Source organism: Parus major, chromosome 12, assembly GCF_001522545.3.
Source record: "Parus major isolate Abel chromosome 12, Parus_major1.1, whole genome shotgun sequence".
NCBI classification, from domain to species: domain Eukaryota; kingdom Metazoa; phylum Chordata; class Aves; order Passeriformes; family Paridae; genus Parus; species Parus major.
In genome coordinates, this window is record NC_031781.1 from 8,329,381 (window position 1) to 8,344,400 (window position 15,020).

Here is a 15,020-nt window from a genome sequence, read left to right on the forward strand (position 1 = left end):
ATATAATATGCTATTATAAGTATTATATTACATAAGTTGTTCTCTTCTGGCAGAATATCTGGTGATCTTGGCTTCTGTTGTGGTTTTTCTCCAATTTGCTTGCAATTGGAAATCTAATTGTTTGCTGATAGAAGTTCAGTAGTGCAATTTTCTTAAGGAAAATTTCCCTTTCAATTATTTTTTTGCTAGTTATTTAGTTATCTCGTTAACTCAAGATCTTTGAGGAAGCAGAAACAATGGATAATGTTGATGTTGGATTTTTCATTCTGAGTATTTACTGACAGATGCTGATAGTATTTCACGATTGCTGCTAAAAAGCATTTGTTTTTCATTTGCTTTCTTCTTCTTCCTGTCATTTCTGGTTATTCTTCAGTGTTTTGCTATAAAAACAATTAATTTTGCTTCTTTAGTAGGAGTTACAGAAATTTGATTTTAGATTTTGTTTATGGAAGGTTCTAATAAGATCAGTTAAAATCTAAAGACCAGGAGAGATTTATGCCTTACCTCTGCTCTTAAATTAGGGCAAAACTCTGTCCAAACATGATAAACCTCTCTCTTTATGTCATACTTTTCATTGCAGTAGTTGGAGACAAAACCATGCTTTATTTTGGTCTTGCACTTCATTAGGTTGGCCAAAGAATATTAACTATCAAGTTTAACCATTTTTTTTTGATTGTGAGTTTAACAGTAGAAATTTTTGTTTTCTGAATAGTCTTAGTGTTCTCCACCAGTGCAGAATATTTATGGGTGCTTTTGCCTCTTAAAGGTAGGAGTAAATTGCAATAATACATTACAAATCTTTAGAAACATGTATGAAACACATATTTGAAAATAAATTAAGATTGTGTACGAGAACCTGCTCTTTTCAGAGCTTATTTATTATATCTGGATATTATATCTGGATACCAGATATAATAAAATTTGTCTTTATCTATTTGTCCTACAAATACCATCTTTGGGAATTTGTACATGTTGAGAGCAAGTTTACTCATTTCAGAGTTTGAGTGTACCATGTTGCCAGACTTTAATTACATTTATTAGAGTAAATAATAGTGTTTAGCTTTCAGACTAGTTTTGTCGGAAAATATTCCTATAAGGGCATCAGGAGTGATGAGTATTTCAGCAATATTTTACACACTGGAAGTAATTAGCCTGAAGAAGCCCAGATTTCTGGGTACTGGCCTATTAGGGTGTTTTATTTCTTTATTTTAAAGCTGCATTAAATTGCAGTATATTTCCATAATTGGTTAATATAGAAGCACAGTAGCATTAAGTGATACCTCGGGGAGTCACCTTTGCCATATGTTTTCCCCGGGGTCCATGTTTGATGTGATGATAGAAGTTGAGATAAATTGTACAAAGTAATCAGTGGAGTCACAGTGATACATGATATGTAGCTGTATAAATGTCTTGTGTAACAAGAGGCTGAGCCTCTTTAATGAAATGAAGTAGAAAACTTCTTTGCAAGAAGTACAATTTCCTTCTAGAAGCCTGGTTTTACCTACCTTTTACTGGTTTTATGAGTACATTGCACAAGTCAGTGTTTTAATATGGAACAGGAAAAGTTCTTTCAAAGTCTGTGGATGTTATGTAACATATTGTCATCTATGAGAGCAGTAAGACAAAATAAGTCTCTTCTTTATATTGTTTTAGTATTCTAATGAGTCAATATGAGCATCTTGGGATGATGTGTGAGTAATCATTTTCTGGGAAGCTCTCTGTTGATTGTACTTTATTGTTAACATATTCTAGCTTTGCAGTTAAAGCAATGATGTACCTTAAAATTCTCTCAGTATTTTCAGGATGGAATTAAAATAGTACTTGAGTACTACTTAAGTACAATTTCCTCAAGAATATTTTATATAACTAATACCGAGTTGGATAGTTTTTTTTGTGGGAAACTTCTGTGCTTTGTCTACATTCAGAATGGAGTTGTCTTTTATGAAAGTTTTAATATCCTTAATCTCTTTGGTGATTCATGTACAAAAGTTTAAAAGCATGATATATGTGAAGGGACAGACTTTCATTCTGCTGAGAAGAGACTAAATATAAAATTCTTCTAGTTATCCTGAAACCATCCAGCACTTGTAGCAGAAGGCTGATACTCAGATATTTTTGTGAACTGTGAGGACAAAAGTTAAGTAAAAGAGACATTCTAAAGAGTAGTAATTAGTTACTATGGTGACAGATGTCTCACTGTAGCAAGTCAGTTGGCTATATATAAACCAAATTACTTGTAAATTAGAACTCTTCCTCTACATCTCTTCTTTTTAAAAATAGCTTTTTGCATCAAAACTAGTCACACTGATGTGTAGGGAGGGATCTATTTTTGTATGGTGGTGTCACATTTTGTGGTAAAACATTTAATCTTGAAGTTTTTTAAGAGTATCTATCTTGTCGTTTTTCTTTTGACAGTGAATGCCTTTTTGGTTTATTTGCATAATCTACGGATAGATCAGCACTCAAATACATGAGCAACTTCTGCCTTTTGCAGTCACTTCATTCCACAGCTTATATTTCCTGCAGAAAAAATTATTTAGAGAATGAATATTTTGTATCATGGCTGGGATTGCTTCTGCTCACATCCTTCATCATGAATCTTCTACTAGAGTGTACTTACTACAGAATTTTGAGGGGGCTTTACGGCATAATAGGGAGTGTCCAGGACTTGTTCTTCTGTGATTTGGTGTTGTGCTACATTTTTCCATTATGGAATGTGATTGCTGGGAGGTGTTAGTTTCACAACTGTCAAGTTAGGCTTGAAATGCTTGTTTCTAGAAAATAATTTGTTGTTAGTTGAATGCTACCAGTTCTGCTGAAGGAGGGTGAAGGCAAATAAGTTAGTAAGGGGAGCCATCCTTTGTGATGTTTCCATTCACATTGGTTGTGCACAGTGATAGTACACAATCATAGAGTAAATGCTTTCTTTTCAGTTTAATGTTACTTCAATATAGGTATATATGATATATTTATCACCTTATATGAAGGATTAGTTTCCTGTATATATTTCTATCACCACAACACTACTGTTTTTTTTTCCAGATATCTTCTTGTATTGGATATTTGGAGCATTGATAGTTCCTTTCAAAACTAATGTAAATAAAAGCAGTCTGCAAGTGAGTTAGTGCTGTTCATACAGTTCTGCACTGACTGATGTTGGAGGATTCAGGAATTGTAATGCAATTTGTTTCCTTACTTATATTTTCACAGAATTACAGAATAGTTCAGATTGGAAGAGACCACAGTGGGTCATCTGGTTCAGTTTCCCTGATCAAGGGTCATGTGAGAACATGAGGCACAGGATTGTGTCCAGATGGTTCTGGAATATCTCCAGTAATGGAGACTCCACGGCCTCTCTGGGCAACCTGTTCCAGTGTGCAGTTACTGCAGAGTAAAGTTCTTCCTCATATTCAGGTGGAACTTCCTGGGCATCAGTTTCTGCCCATTGCCTCGTGTCCCACTGCCCATTGTACCACAGATTAGAGCCTACCTCTGTCCTCTGACACCTCCCAGCAGAAGCTGATACACATTGGTGAGGTCCCTTTCACGGGGCAGAGCAGCCCTGGTTCCCTCAGCCTGTCCTCACAAGAGACATGCTCCAGTCCCTTAATCATCTTTATAGCCTCTGCTGGACCTGCTCAAAGACTTTGTATCTCTCCTGGACCTAGGAACCCAGAACTACATTTTATCAAAAAGAATGTATTTCATGAAAGCAAGGATGATGTAGGTCATGGTTTCCTTAATTTTCTTAATTCAGCTTGAGACAGTTGTCTCCTAATACAGGGAACTTCAGATTCTGGTTATGAGCTGTACTTATAAGTACTTACATAACTTATGTACTGATTCTGACATATTACAATTGATAGAAGTCAGGTGGTTGACACTGTAAATGCAGCCTGTTCACTGCCATTCTGTTCTTGACTGATGCTGCTGCTGTGGGAGGTGTGAGTATGTGGCTTAGGAACCAGTTTCTAAAGTTTGTTCATTTTTAGCTCAGGTCATCATTACATACCAAGTTAAGCAAACTGAAAGCAATAGGAGTTCTGAAACTGCGCTAGGTTTTCATCTGTCCCTGCCTTCAAGCCAACTTCACTGCTTTCTGTAATGGCTAATGAGCAGACAACCCACCACCATCCTGGTCCAGCTGCCTCATTCCTTTTGTCTATTACCTCATGTGAGTTGAAGAAACCTGTCTGGAATGGTGTAGTGGTTGTGAAAGGTGTGGGGGACTATGGGTTCAGGTTGAGGGCAGCAATGCATAATCACACAAACTTTTGGACACAAGCAGTAGAGATTTTTCTCCTCATTGTCCTATACATGCACAAATTTGGAATTCTGAGCATAGGTTTTTGCTTTTGTTTTAAACTAGAGAACTTATATTGTGTTATAGTTTGAGGTCTTACACTTAAGCTTTTAGCCGTCTTCTGTCATTCTCTTAAGTATTAATTACTTGGAAAAATGCAACAATACTTCTTGAGAATTATATTTGAGAAAAATAGCTCAAGCCATTTAAATAGCATATTTTTAAGCTCCATGTAGTTAGTTGTAAAACTGAATAATTAGGAGGAATTGCTTAATATTCTTAGTAGCCTTTTCGTTAATAAAGACCACTTGCTAATAAAAATCAAAAATCATTGTAAAATAAATGTCTGATACCCCCTTTCTGAATTTTTGGATGTAAAGTAGATTATCTGTGACTACTTGAAAAATAGTGTAGAGCTAATGACTAACAGTAACCCTGAGTCCTGAGATTTTCACCTTCAAACAAGTAAGTTGAGTTGCAACTACTAGCAAACTTATGGTTGGAATAGTTATTTAGAAAGTAAATGTGATGCTTAAATGGGCACAACACCTAGGAGGTAGCATTAAGTTTGCAAACATACCTTTTTGTGTTTTTTTGGTTAATGATTTTAATTTGCCAGAATTTAAAGTTCTGATAGGTGTGTGTCTGCAAAGTCAGCAGTTAAAGTAAGTGCAAAAAGATTGCAAAGTAACTGCATAAGATTGCAAAATCTTATGTCCAAAAAAAGTCTGTGCTGACATGTTCATGGGTACAACTTGAATATGTTTGCTTTGTCCTGTTGAGAAAGGTGACATTTTACTGCTGAGGATGATGGCACTAGAGCAACTCAGGGTTGTAGCCAAACACATGTTTTATGCACAGTGAATCTGTTGGTGCCTCTCAGTGCTGCTCATTGCCTTTCTGCCTACCTAAGGTGCTTCTTCCCCCTCCCCACAAATCCATCCATCTTCCCTTCCCTGTGTCCTTTTCAGGCAAAGTCTGCTGACCACTCACACAAAAGTTAAGCTGAGTGACAGGGCCTGTAGTGAACTTCAAAGCACTTGAACAACCAGGACACGGCAAGGAACACAGGGATTAATATTTTATAGCACCTCAAATAATGTTTCTAGAAAGGCCAAACTGTGTTTGTACCCAGAGTCACTTGTGCTGGCACAAAGCTGCTTTTACTGGCACAGTTAATTTTGCTTGACAACAGGTATGAGCAACCAGCAGGGTTGTCCTGGCAGTACAGACAACAAAACTTCAAGGTATAAACAGATACAGGAACAACTTGGTCAGCAGAAGACCGTATTCCCTGCTGTCATTTCCCCTCTACACCTTTGAACTACTGGCAAGTTTGGAAGGATAGGATTGGATTCCTGGGGATAGCTGAAGATTTTAACCTTTTCTTATCAGTGTAGCTGGATTTACATTAAGTTTACACTTTAAAAACACTGTGACTTTTTCATCTGTTGATATATCAAAGAATGTGTATTTTTTTTTATTGCTGCATAGAAAAAAATGGTAAAATTTATTATTTTTTAGAAAAGTTACTGAAAACTACTAGTAAGTTTTGCTTCACTTGAGAAACCAAGTAGTTATAGTCCCTGAAAAGCCAACTGCTACTCCTTCACTCTGCTCAATCTGACTGGAAAATCCCTTTCTTCACAGCTGGTAGCATTTAGTTTGACAGTGGGTGCCTGCCTGGAGTAGTTAGAATAATTTTAAAAAGGAATTTTCACAAGAACTCAAAACTTAATGCACTAGTTTTGTTTCTGAGTTGAAGGAGCAGGGGTTTAGTAAGCAAAGAGCTATTAGATCTATGTGTTTAAGAAACGGAAAACTAAATAGAAAAGCAATTTTGCTGGATGCACCCCACCCTGTGAATTATGCTTGCTTATGGAGACAAATACTTGTACTTCCTTGATAGGCGGGTGGAGTTAGGCAAGTGAGAGGAAAGGAATTTAGGATCTGTCTAAGCAGACCAGAATGAGGAACTCAGTCAATTGGGTCTGGAGATAATTTAGCATTTGAACTTCTTACAGCCAAAGGACGGAGCTGGAATTCAGTATGGTTTGCACGGTGTGCTCTGCTATCAGAGTGCTGCTCCCAAAATGAGAAAATTGTCAGTGTTAAGACTTCAAATAAGATAAAATAATCTTGTAACAATATGAGAAAAAAAAATTTCTAGCCACAGTGTGACAAATGCTGCCCATGTTGGTTTGACCCTGGTATATATTGTTTTAAAATCTCTGGCTTTGCACAGTTGGACTTGTACCCAGCATACTTTGCTTCTGGTAGAATTCTCAGCATGCAATGAGTAAATGACCTCGGTTGCATTACTGTTTAGTGAAGTATTACTCCAGGGCAAGTATTCCAATTTCTAGATCCCTGTTTACTTGCTGCTTTTGAATATTAGCTTTAGTACTCAGGGGGTGCATTTATAATGCCTGTATTAATTGTTCAATGATTATGTAGTGTAAGTAGGGGAAGAATCTTTCATCGTTAACTGCAGCATTTTATGGTTTAACTGCTCTGGCTAACAGCCTTGCTGTCCCTTTGTGGCAGTAACCATGGCAAAAACGAAGCTGCCATCTCCTTACTGGTTACAGTTCATAATTTGACAAAATAATTCAAATCTCTCTGGTTCAAGCTAAAGCCACAAAAGTATAACAGGACCCTGAAGCTCACGGCAGTTGTGTGTACTTCTTTCACAAAGGAAATAAGAAGTGAGAAAAAGAATGGTGAACTAGGAGATTCTGAAATTTGGGTTCTTTTTCTACATTAATTGTTTAGGCAGTGAAAATTTATTTATTAAATAAAATACATTAATTTTTGACTTTGTGTAAAAGTAATAGCCTACATTTTGGTACTTATTTACTTAGTTATTAATTTAGCTATGGAATAAGGCTGAAATAGGTTTAATTATATGTGACAGATTCTCCTTCCTGCTTTTTTTGACTTAGAAGTTGTTCCTCTCCACATACTGAATCTCACATCTCTGTGGATGAACTGCCTCATATTTCCAGCAATTCTCCTCACTGTAGTTCTCAGAATGATTGCCCTGAGCTCCAGTTTCAAGCTGGGTTAGATGGAGTAGCGGTAATGTGCTCTTAAAATGGCAAAGGATGGCTGTACATAGTAATAGTAAATATTAGAAGTATTAAAAAGCTAGTCAGTTGTTTGTTCCTGTAGTTCTACTGTAATTAAATCCAGGTAATCAAGTCATTGAAGAAGTGTGCTACTTTCTTTTCAAGATTTTCTCTACACCTCTGAGCCCATGTTTTGTCTTCTCCGAGATCCTTCAGAAGTGTATCAGGCCTGCATATGGCTTGGGAAAGAAAACACTTCATGGCTTTCTCACTTGTCAGGCTAATTAAGGAAGGAGTTCTTTTCAGCCTGCCTCCTGGAATATGTATGTTACAATAGTGATCATTGAACAGAATGGGTTTGTTATTGCTAGTTGGTTTTGTTACTTTGAAGAAAAGAGTTTACCTACATTTCATAAGGTAGGTTAAAATCTGTCCTCCTGAAGTACAGAATTTGCAACTTCCTAATATCAGTTAGAATTAACATCTCTATGTGCTTAATTTTGATGTATTATGGTTTGAGATCAATAGAAGAATCTTCTATTTCTCTAATCAGAAGATAATGGGAATTTTTTATGGGGGAAAATCGTAGTTTTATGTGTGTTATGAAAATAAAACATGAACTGATTTAGCAGGTTGTTGTTGATGCTCTTCTGAGTGAGTCATTGACCTAGAACAAGGAATGTGATTTTTATGCACCATAGGTCAGAGCAGAGGAGGTACCTTTGTTCCATTTGCAAAACTAACAGTAACTTGAAATATTACAAATATTAAGTTTGTGAAATAAGCACGTAATTCCTTGCAAAACACGGAAACAGATCTGTAGCTTTTTGAAACTTCCATAAAATAGTTTCTAAGGAAGATGAAATGTACTGGAGAAGTTTGTGTACTGATGAACTGCAATTAGTTTAGAATGAAATCTTCACAAATTTTGTGGAAGCAGCTTGGTAAGATGTCTTTAATTAACTGATCTTATTGATGGTGTGTAGGTTGGAGGGGATACAAACAATAATTTACTAAAGAAGAAATACAGGCTAGGAATGTTTTTTTTTTTTTGTCTGAGGTGTTATGATAATGGAGCTTAAGTTTCTTGAATACTTTTGTGTTGTGTTTTTTAAGGGGTGGGAAAACAGCACTTGAGCAATATATACAGGTATCCCTTGAATTAAGGATGTGGTAATACTTTAACAGTCCTCAGAAGCTGGGTTGTTTTGAATGTGCATGAGCTGCCATCTCTGCTCTACATTGGACTTATTAATATGAGATACAAAAGGGCTGGGACTTTTCTCTGAGGAGTGAATTATAAAAGCAAGTATAATTAGGCCTGGAAATGCTGCCATTTTTTCTGGCAGCCCTGGCTTAAACACCTCCTTGTGTACCTTGCATCAGCTCGAAACTGGTTTGCAGTGACTAAACAAGGACCTGAGCCAGTCCAGGTGAGGAGGTGGTGGCACATCTCAGCAGTGAGAGCTGGGAAGGGCAGGATTCATCAGCAGTGAGAGCTGGGAAGGGCAGCATTCATCAGCAGTGAGAGCTGGGAAGGGCAGCCTTCATCACTGCTCCATGAGCTGGCACTGCTGTCTGAGCTCAGGCTGCACTGGGAGCAGGAAGGATAAATGGTGCTGGATTCACAGAAGGTGCTGAGTTACACAGCTGCTGTGTAAAAGGTGTTGGTTTGGGAATCAGAGAACCTTCTGTGCTTACCACGTAATTAAATAGTACATTAAAAACCAGTATACTGCCCTAAGTACTAGTTAATGTATAGACACATTTGTTTCAGGGTTTGCACTTGATTTTATTTCCTGAAGATAGCTTTAGTAATTATGCAAAAGGGCTGGAGAGATTGACCTTTGAGAAAGATCATTTGAACTAGTGAAAACCAGCATGGAAGTAACATTTGAATTTGCTACCTGAAAGGGTCAGGCTCAGTGGGTTCCTGAGGAATGGCTACATTCAAGATGACTGAATCCTTTATGGCAAGGTTTGAAAGCAGTGTGTTTTCCCTTCCTTAGACATCACCTATTAACATGTGTCTGGTATTGCTTCTTTATTAGATGCAGGGAGAACAGTGTTTACAAACAGGATGAAAAGACTTGAAGAGCTTCATTTTTCTAAAATTTATATAATACAATGAAGTAGAATGCACTTAAGCAGACATCATTTACATAATATTAAATGTAATGTGTATTTTCTGTGGACATTTGTTTACAAATATCCTTTTTCAATTTGAATTTTGTGTCTGCTGATAATTTTTTAAATTTTGTATGGCTGATGCTCTGTTCCACGTGTTCTCCTGTGGTCACTGTCCTGTATTTCCTTGTGCTATCTTGTCTGAGTCCCATTTGCAGATTCTGCAGAAATGTGGTTACAAGGGGCAATGATTAATCTAAACTTTGGGAGGTATAAAAGGCAGATATGCACAGAGCAGTAAAGGGTGGGGAAGAGCAAATAAGCAGAAGCATGTTTGTTTCTCCTTGCCTGTGACTCACTTTTTCATAACAGAAGTATTTTCAAATTAAGAAGAAAGCTAATTCAAAACAAACAGGAAGCAAGAAATAATTACCTCTGTACTGAACTATGAGAGGGTTCAGTACTTTCAGACTATTAAATTAACAAGCTAATTAATTTGATTGGCTTTTAAGCATATAACTTATAAAAACTGTATTATATACTATTATGTTAATAGATGGTATTTCATAATATGGAGAGTATTATTTAGAGTGGGTTTTATTGCCAATATAGTGAATGCAGTCATAATTTCTTGATCTATCCATAATTTATGTTTACCTTCATCTTTATCAGCTTATGACTGATGACTGTTTTCTTTTCCTTCAATTGAACATCTAAGGCGTATCTGTTGGGGGGAGGGAAGTCTTTCTTTTCACATAGTGCATTTCATTTCAAACACCTACCTGAGCTTTCATGTGCTGGCATTCCTCTTAGTCCTGTGTGCTGGTACAATGGAATTGCAACTCTGCTTAGGGCCACTGTGTTATGCCATGTAAGATCCATATCATACACTGGGTGTCATTTTCCAGTACAAGATCTGAGGATCCCTGGTGCCGTGCTCTCACTCCATTCAGAACTCATCTTTCCCCTCGACAACGTCTTTTTGAGCTATGTATCAGGGTTTTCTGAGGTGTGTGATAATAGAGGCAATTAAAAGCATGGAAAATTTTGCATGGAATGCTAAAAAAAAAGTCAATTACTTTTATAAGAAAAAGATGGGAATACACCTTTTCCCCCCAACCTTATGCCTGCTTTGGGACTTGAGATTCTTTGAGTGCAGGACACCAGTGATTTCTACCATTCCAGCAGGTTCCTGTAGCAGCTATTGTTATTTGGAGTAGTGAGATTGACTCATTCCAGTAGTTACACCTGGCTGACAGTAACATTCTGGTCCCCTCTTTTTTCTATCACTGCTCAGGTCATAGCAAATCACTTTGGTCTTCTGCTAGGTGATTCATTTGTAACCTCTTCTCAGATGCAGCAGTTTTGACTATAAGCCTTGTGTCATAAAAGCAGTTTCAGATTCAGTAAGTTGCTATTAACATTTAATTAACTCTGCAGATGGGTATTTACAAAAGTACTTGAAATCTTGAAATTAAATTAATTATGTGAACTAGTATTGCTGAGAAGTAAAAGCATCCCGTTGGTTTAAAGTTTCACCATGATCTTTTATTGCAATTCCTGAATTCTTTTATTGCAGTTCCTGAATTGTCTTTTGCCGAAGGTTTTCCTTGTGCTTTCACTACTAGCTTTCCCTGCTGCATGTTTGTCATGCAATACTGTTACCTTAAATGTATGAGCAGCTAGAATTTTTATATGTTGACTAACTTAAATATGAATTGTTACATGTATGTAGCAAAAGGTGTTACTGCTAATGATATGTGATCCTCTACTGCAGGCAGTAGTTCAGGCAGGCTTTGTAGCAATTATTTTTATAGTGTATGTGCTAGAATTCAATGAAACGTTAACTCAAAATCAAATATAAATACTTTTTGATAATGGGAAGGTGATGCATCCTGATGAGGGTGTTTAGAGTTTACTTGTGCTTGTATTTCTTGGCTTACTTTTCCAGATATTTTACTGGGGTTTTTTTGTTTCTTTTTAACAGTTCTATCTTCAAGACACTAAAAGTAGTAATGGTACCTTTATTAATAGTCAGAGACTGAGTAGAGGATCTGAGGAAAGCCCACCATGTGAAATTATGTCAGGTGACATCATCCAGTTTGGTGTAGATGTGACGGAGAACACGCGGAAAGGTAAGGGTATGGATCATTTTTTAGTTTATTTTCGAGTTCGTTTTTTTAGAATATCTTATTACAATCCAGTCTTTAAAACTAAATGACATTCCCATTGTAAGAAAACAAATTTGTTTGGTTTTTTGTTACTTCTTCCCTCCTTTGGGCTGGCAATGATCCCTGTGTCCATGTGGTACCTGATCAAGAAACTTGTCTGCTGAAAACACAGATTCTATTTCTACCCCCATGCCCTGAGATGGACTTTGCTGGGTTGTTTCCATGGCCTACATTCTTCCCTGGCTGTGTGATTTTTTTTCAGGGGAAGTGTAGGTCTAGACAAGGAGGCTCAGCTGGGGCCACATGTTCATCTATTGCCTCACTTAAATTGACAGTAGCAATTTTAAAAATGCAACACAAGCACATTGCTGTATTGGGCTTTTTTGTATTTGAACTTTATTATTATAATTGTAATTACCTTTCTTTCAAACCCCTTGAACCCTAAAGTTTCAGCTAATAGTGTGGCAGAAGTATGAACCAGAATTTCTTGGTCAAGTAGTCACCATAGGTTTGAAACAGGTTAACTTAATTCTTTTCAGAATACCCACTGTTTCTTTGTGATGACTACTGTTTTTGATTTCTGCAGATACTTTAAAATGACAATAGAGAAAAGGTTCTAGCTGACAAATGAGGTGGTGGCATTTTTGTTTGGTTTATTTTTCTTGCTGTCTTCTTCCCAGTATGCATGCTCAGGAAATGTATTATGGCAGTAGCTCTGTATCTGTGTTAATTTAAATGCAGCCTTTATCTCATCTCTTTTGAAATTGTGGTATTTCAGGAACCATTTCTCTATCTTTCTGGAAACTGGTATGTATGGGGATTATCATATTGTAATCAGTTTTGTCAAGACTTTTTAAAGTTCCCTAATGGGTCTGCTGCTTTCTGTAAGCATTGAACTTCTGGCCATGTTCTGTAGAATCCTGCCTACTCAGTAACACAGATTTGGCAATAAAATGTCAACTGCCATCACCCCTTTACTGCTTTTCTGAACAAGACCTTCATAGAGCTTATCCTTAAAGAGAAGTGTATTAGAAAATAATGAAATAATAATATAAAATTGGAAGGCTGATGATAAAGTTTTTTAAAACAAGCAAATAAATGAAATGTCCATCAAAGCAAACTTCTTGTAAACCAAACCCCCGAAGCCCAACAAACCAAACCATAGTACAACAGGAGAATTTCCTGAAGTGCATTAAGTGAACAAAACATAAAGATAGCACCTGCTGTGTTACTCAGGAATTTCGTCTTTAGCCAGACAGGGTTGTAATTCTCAGATCTGAAATATCAGAGGAGGGTTCATGAATGTCTTTAAAGAAAACATTAAGTAATGGTGGTGGTGGTATTTTGTCATGAAGAGCTTTTGGAGCTGTAGGATTTTTGAGCGATTCTTTGTAGCGGAGGTCTCATCCCATAGTTTTACTCTTCTCAAAAATGATGTTGCAAAGATTCAACTCCAGGATGCCTAGCTGAAATTGCCTGGGAGTTATTTAAGGTGTTTCCATGTGAGGTGATTGCAAACATTTATGAATACTAGCAGTATACATGGAAGAAATCAAAGGAATGCATTGCATCTAATGGACTTGGAGCTATTAATTTGACAAGATGCTGTCCTTGCTAAGAGAAGCTGAATTTCTTCAAGTGTGTTTAGACTAAAACAATTTTTACTATAAGATTTAGTTGGAAGAAAAATTGGACTTCATTATTTTTATCAGCGCATTGCAGTTAGTTCATGGAAATACTTGTGGAAAGTTCATAGTAAGCAAATTCTTGCCATGAATTTTTGCCAGTAGTAGTTGTTTGCTGTGGTTTTATGTTAGTTTTACAAAGCACGATACATTACACAAATGCTGGTGACTTGGCATTTGTGTAATGAGTGATCAGATTATGCAGCCTTACTTGTCCTTTTCTCTGGCTTTGAACATGGAAGCCTTGCTCATGTTACTCATGAATGTGTTGAGCTCGCTAATGAGTAAGAGGATACAAGTTTGCTTTCCTCCTTCCCTGTTCCCTAAAGCAGAGAATGAAGATTTTATCATCACAGGGTGTTTACCTATGAATGCTGTTGGAATGCATGTAAGCATGGGGTTTTCACCAGTTTGCTTCAGTAATCTTAGATGCTACTGCTAATCTAATCTAGTCATGAAACAGGAAAGTTGTTTTTAAATTGGTGATTCCCTTTAAAAGCACTCTGGTATTTCCATAATGCCTTACTTGCACAAGACATTTCAGCAATCTGCTGTGTGTAATTGTAAGGTAATGACAGGACAGAACAGGTGTAGTTGCCCATGTAAATTCTGAATTCTGTCAGTGTTGCTAGAATACATTTATTGTTCAGTATGTGTTTTACTAAGTAATTTCCTTGCAAATGTGATCTGGATTAGGTTCATTAAAGTAGTGGCATGTTCAGTATGTGATTTTTCAGGTTATCAGGTATGAGCACCAATTCCTCAGTTTCCTGCTGCTGAGCCGAAGTCAGTAACAGGTCCTGGAGAAGTGTTTGCTCCCCTCTTGCTTCCTTATTTGTCCACTTGCTATGTTACTGACAAGCACAGAGGCCTGGCCATTTCCCCCTCATTAATACATCACTTACCTATTAACATCCCGCTGTGCTTTTTTGTGTTAATGTTGTTTATATTCTTTTAGCACTTCCTAAATTTCCCTCTTGGTGCCAGAGCATTGCAGGTTAACTGATGATACTTACCTGCATGAGAAGGAGCAGCATTGCAAAGCAGGGTCAAATAATACCAATGTAATTTAATTCAAATGCATTTTATGCACTTTTTTCTGGTCAGGTTTGGAGCTCTAATGCATCTGTTCTGTCACGGGATGTTTGAGGGAGGTCATGCAAGTGGGGAGCCCAGTGTGTGCTGCACCCAAGGGGTGTGGGGGGCTTCTCAGGGCTGGGTACCACATTGAGTGAAAATAAAAATGAAGGCATCATTGGCAAATTGTCTCTCTAGGAAGCAAAAACTGAGACAAAAAAATTATTTCTGTGTTCCCATTATGCTCTAGTGCAGCAGAACCTGTCGGGGCTCAGGACAGGTCTCAGGGGTTTTGGAGCTGTGAAATATGGGGCAGCTCTGTGTTTTGGAGGGGACCAACAAGTTCTGAATTATGGAGCAGGAGCAGGATTTTTTTACTCGGTGGGGAGAGTTCTGGATGTGAGGCAGCTTTTTCGTGCCATGGAGGGAGCACTGGATGTGCAGGGAGTGATGGATTGGTGAATGTGCACAGAGCGCTGGAAGTGCAGGGAGCAGTGGATCGGTGGATATGGACAGAGCGGTGGATCAGTGGTTATGGACAGAGCAGTGGATGTGCAGGGAGCAGTGGTTATGGACAGAGCAGTGG

The 15,020-nt window shown here is 37.4% G+C and overlaps 1 protein-coding gene across 35 annotated transcripts in view; it reads left to right on the plus strand.

The window, feature by feature from the left end:
• The window catches only part of SLMAP (sarcolemma associated protein), a 78,003-nt gene that overhangs the window by 21,442 nt on the left and 41,541 nt on the right, over positions 1-15,020 (plus strand). For 18 of the 35 annotated variants that reach the window (XR_004499191.1, XM_015640676.3, XM_015640661.3 and 15 more), the window contains exon 2: positions 11,489-11,642. Coding sequence is in view for 34 of the 35 variants with exons in the window: in XM_015640676.3 (XP_015496162.1) it covers positions 11,489-11,642 (154 nt within the window). In the remaining variant the exon portion in view is untranslated. The remainder of the gene's footprint in view (positions 1-11,488; positions 11,643-15,020) is intronic. The other 17 variants (XM_015640663.3, XM_033517424.1, XM_033517428.1 and 14 more) reach the window with 1 other exon arrangement.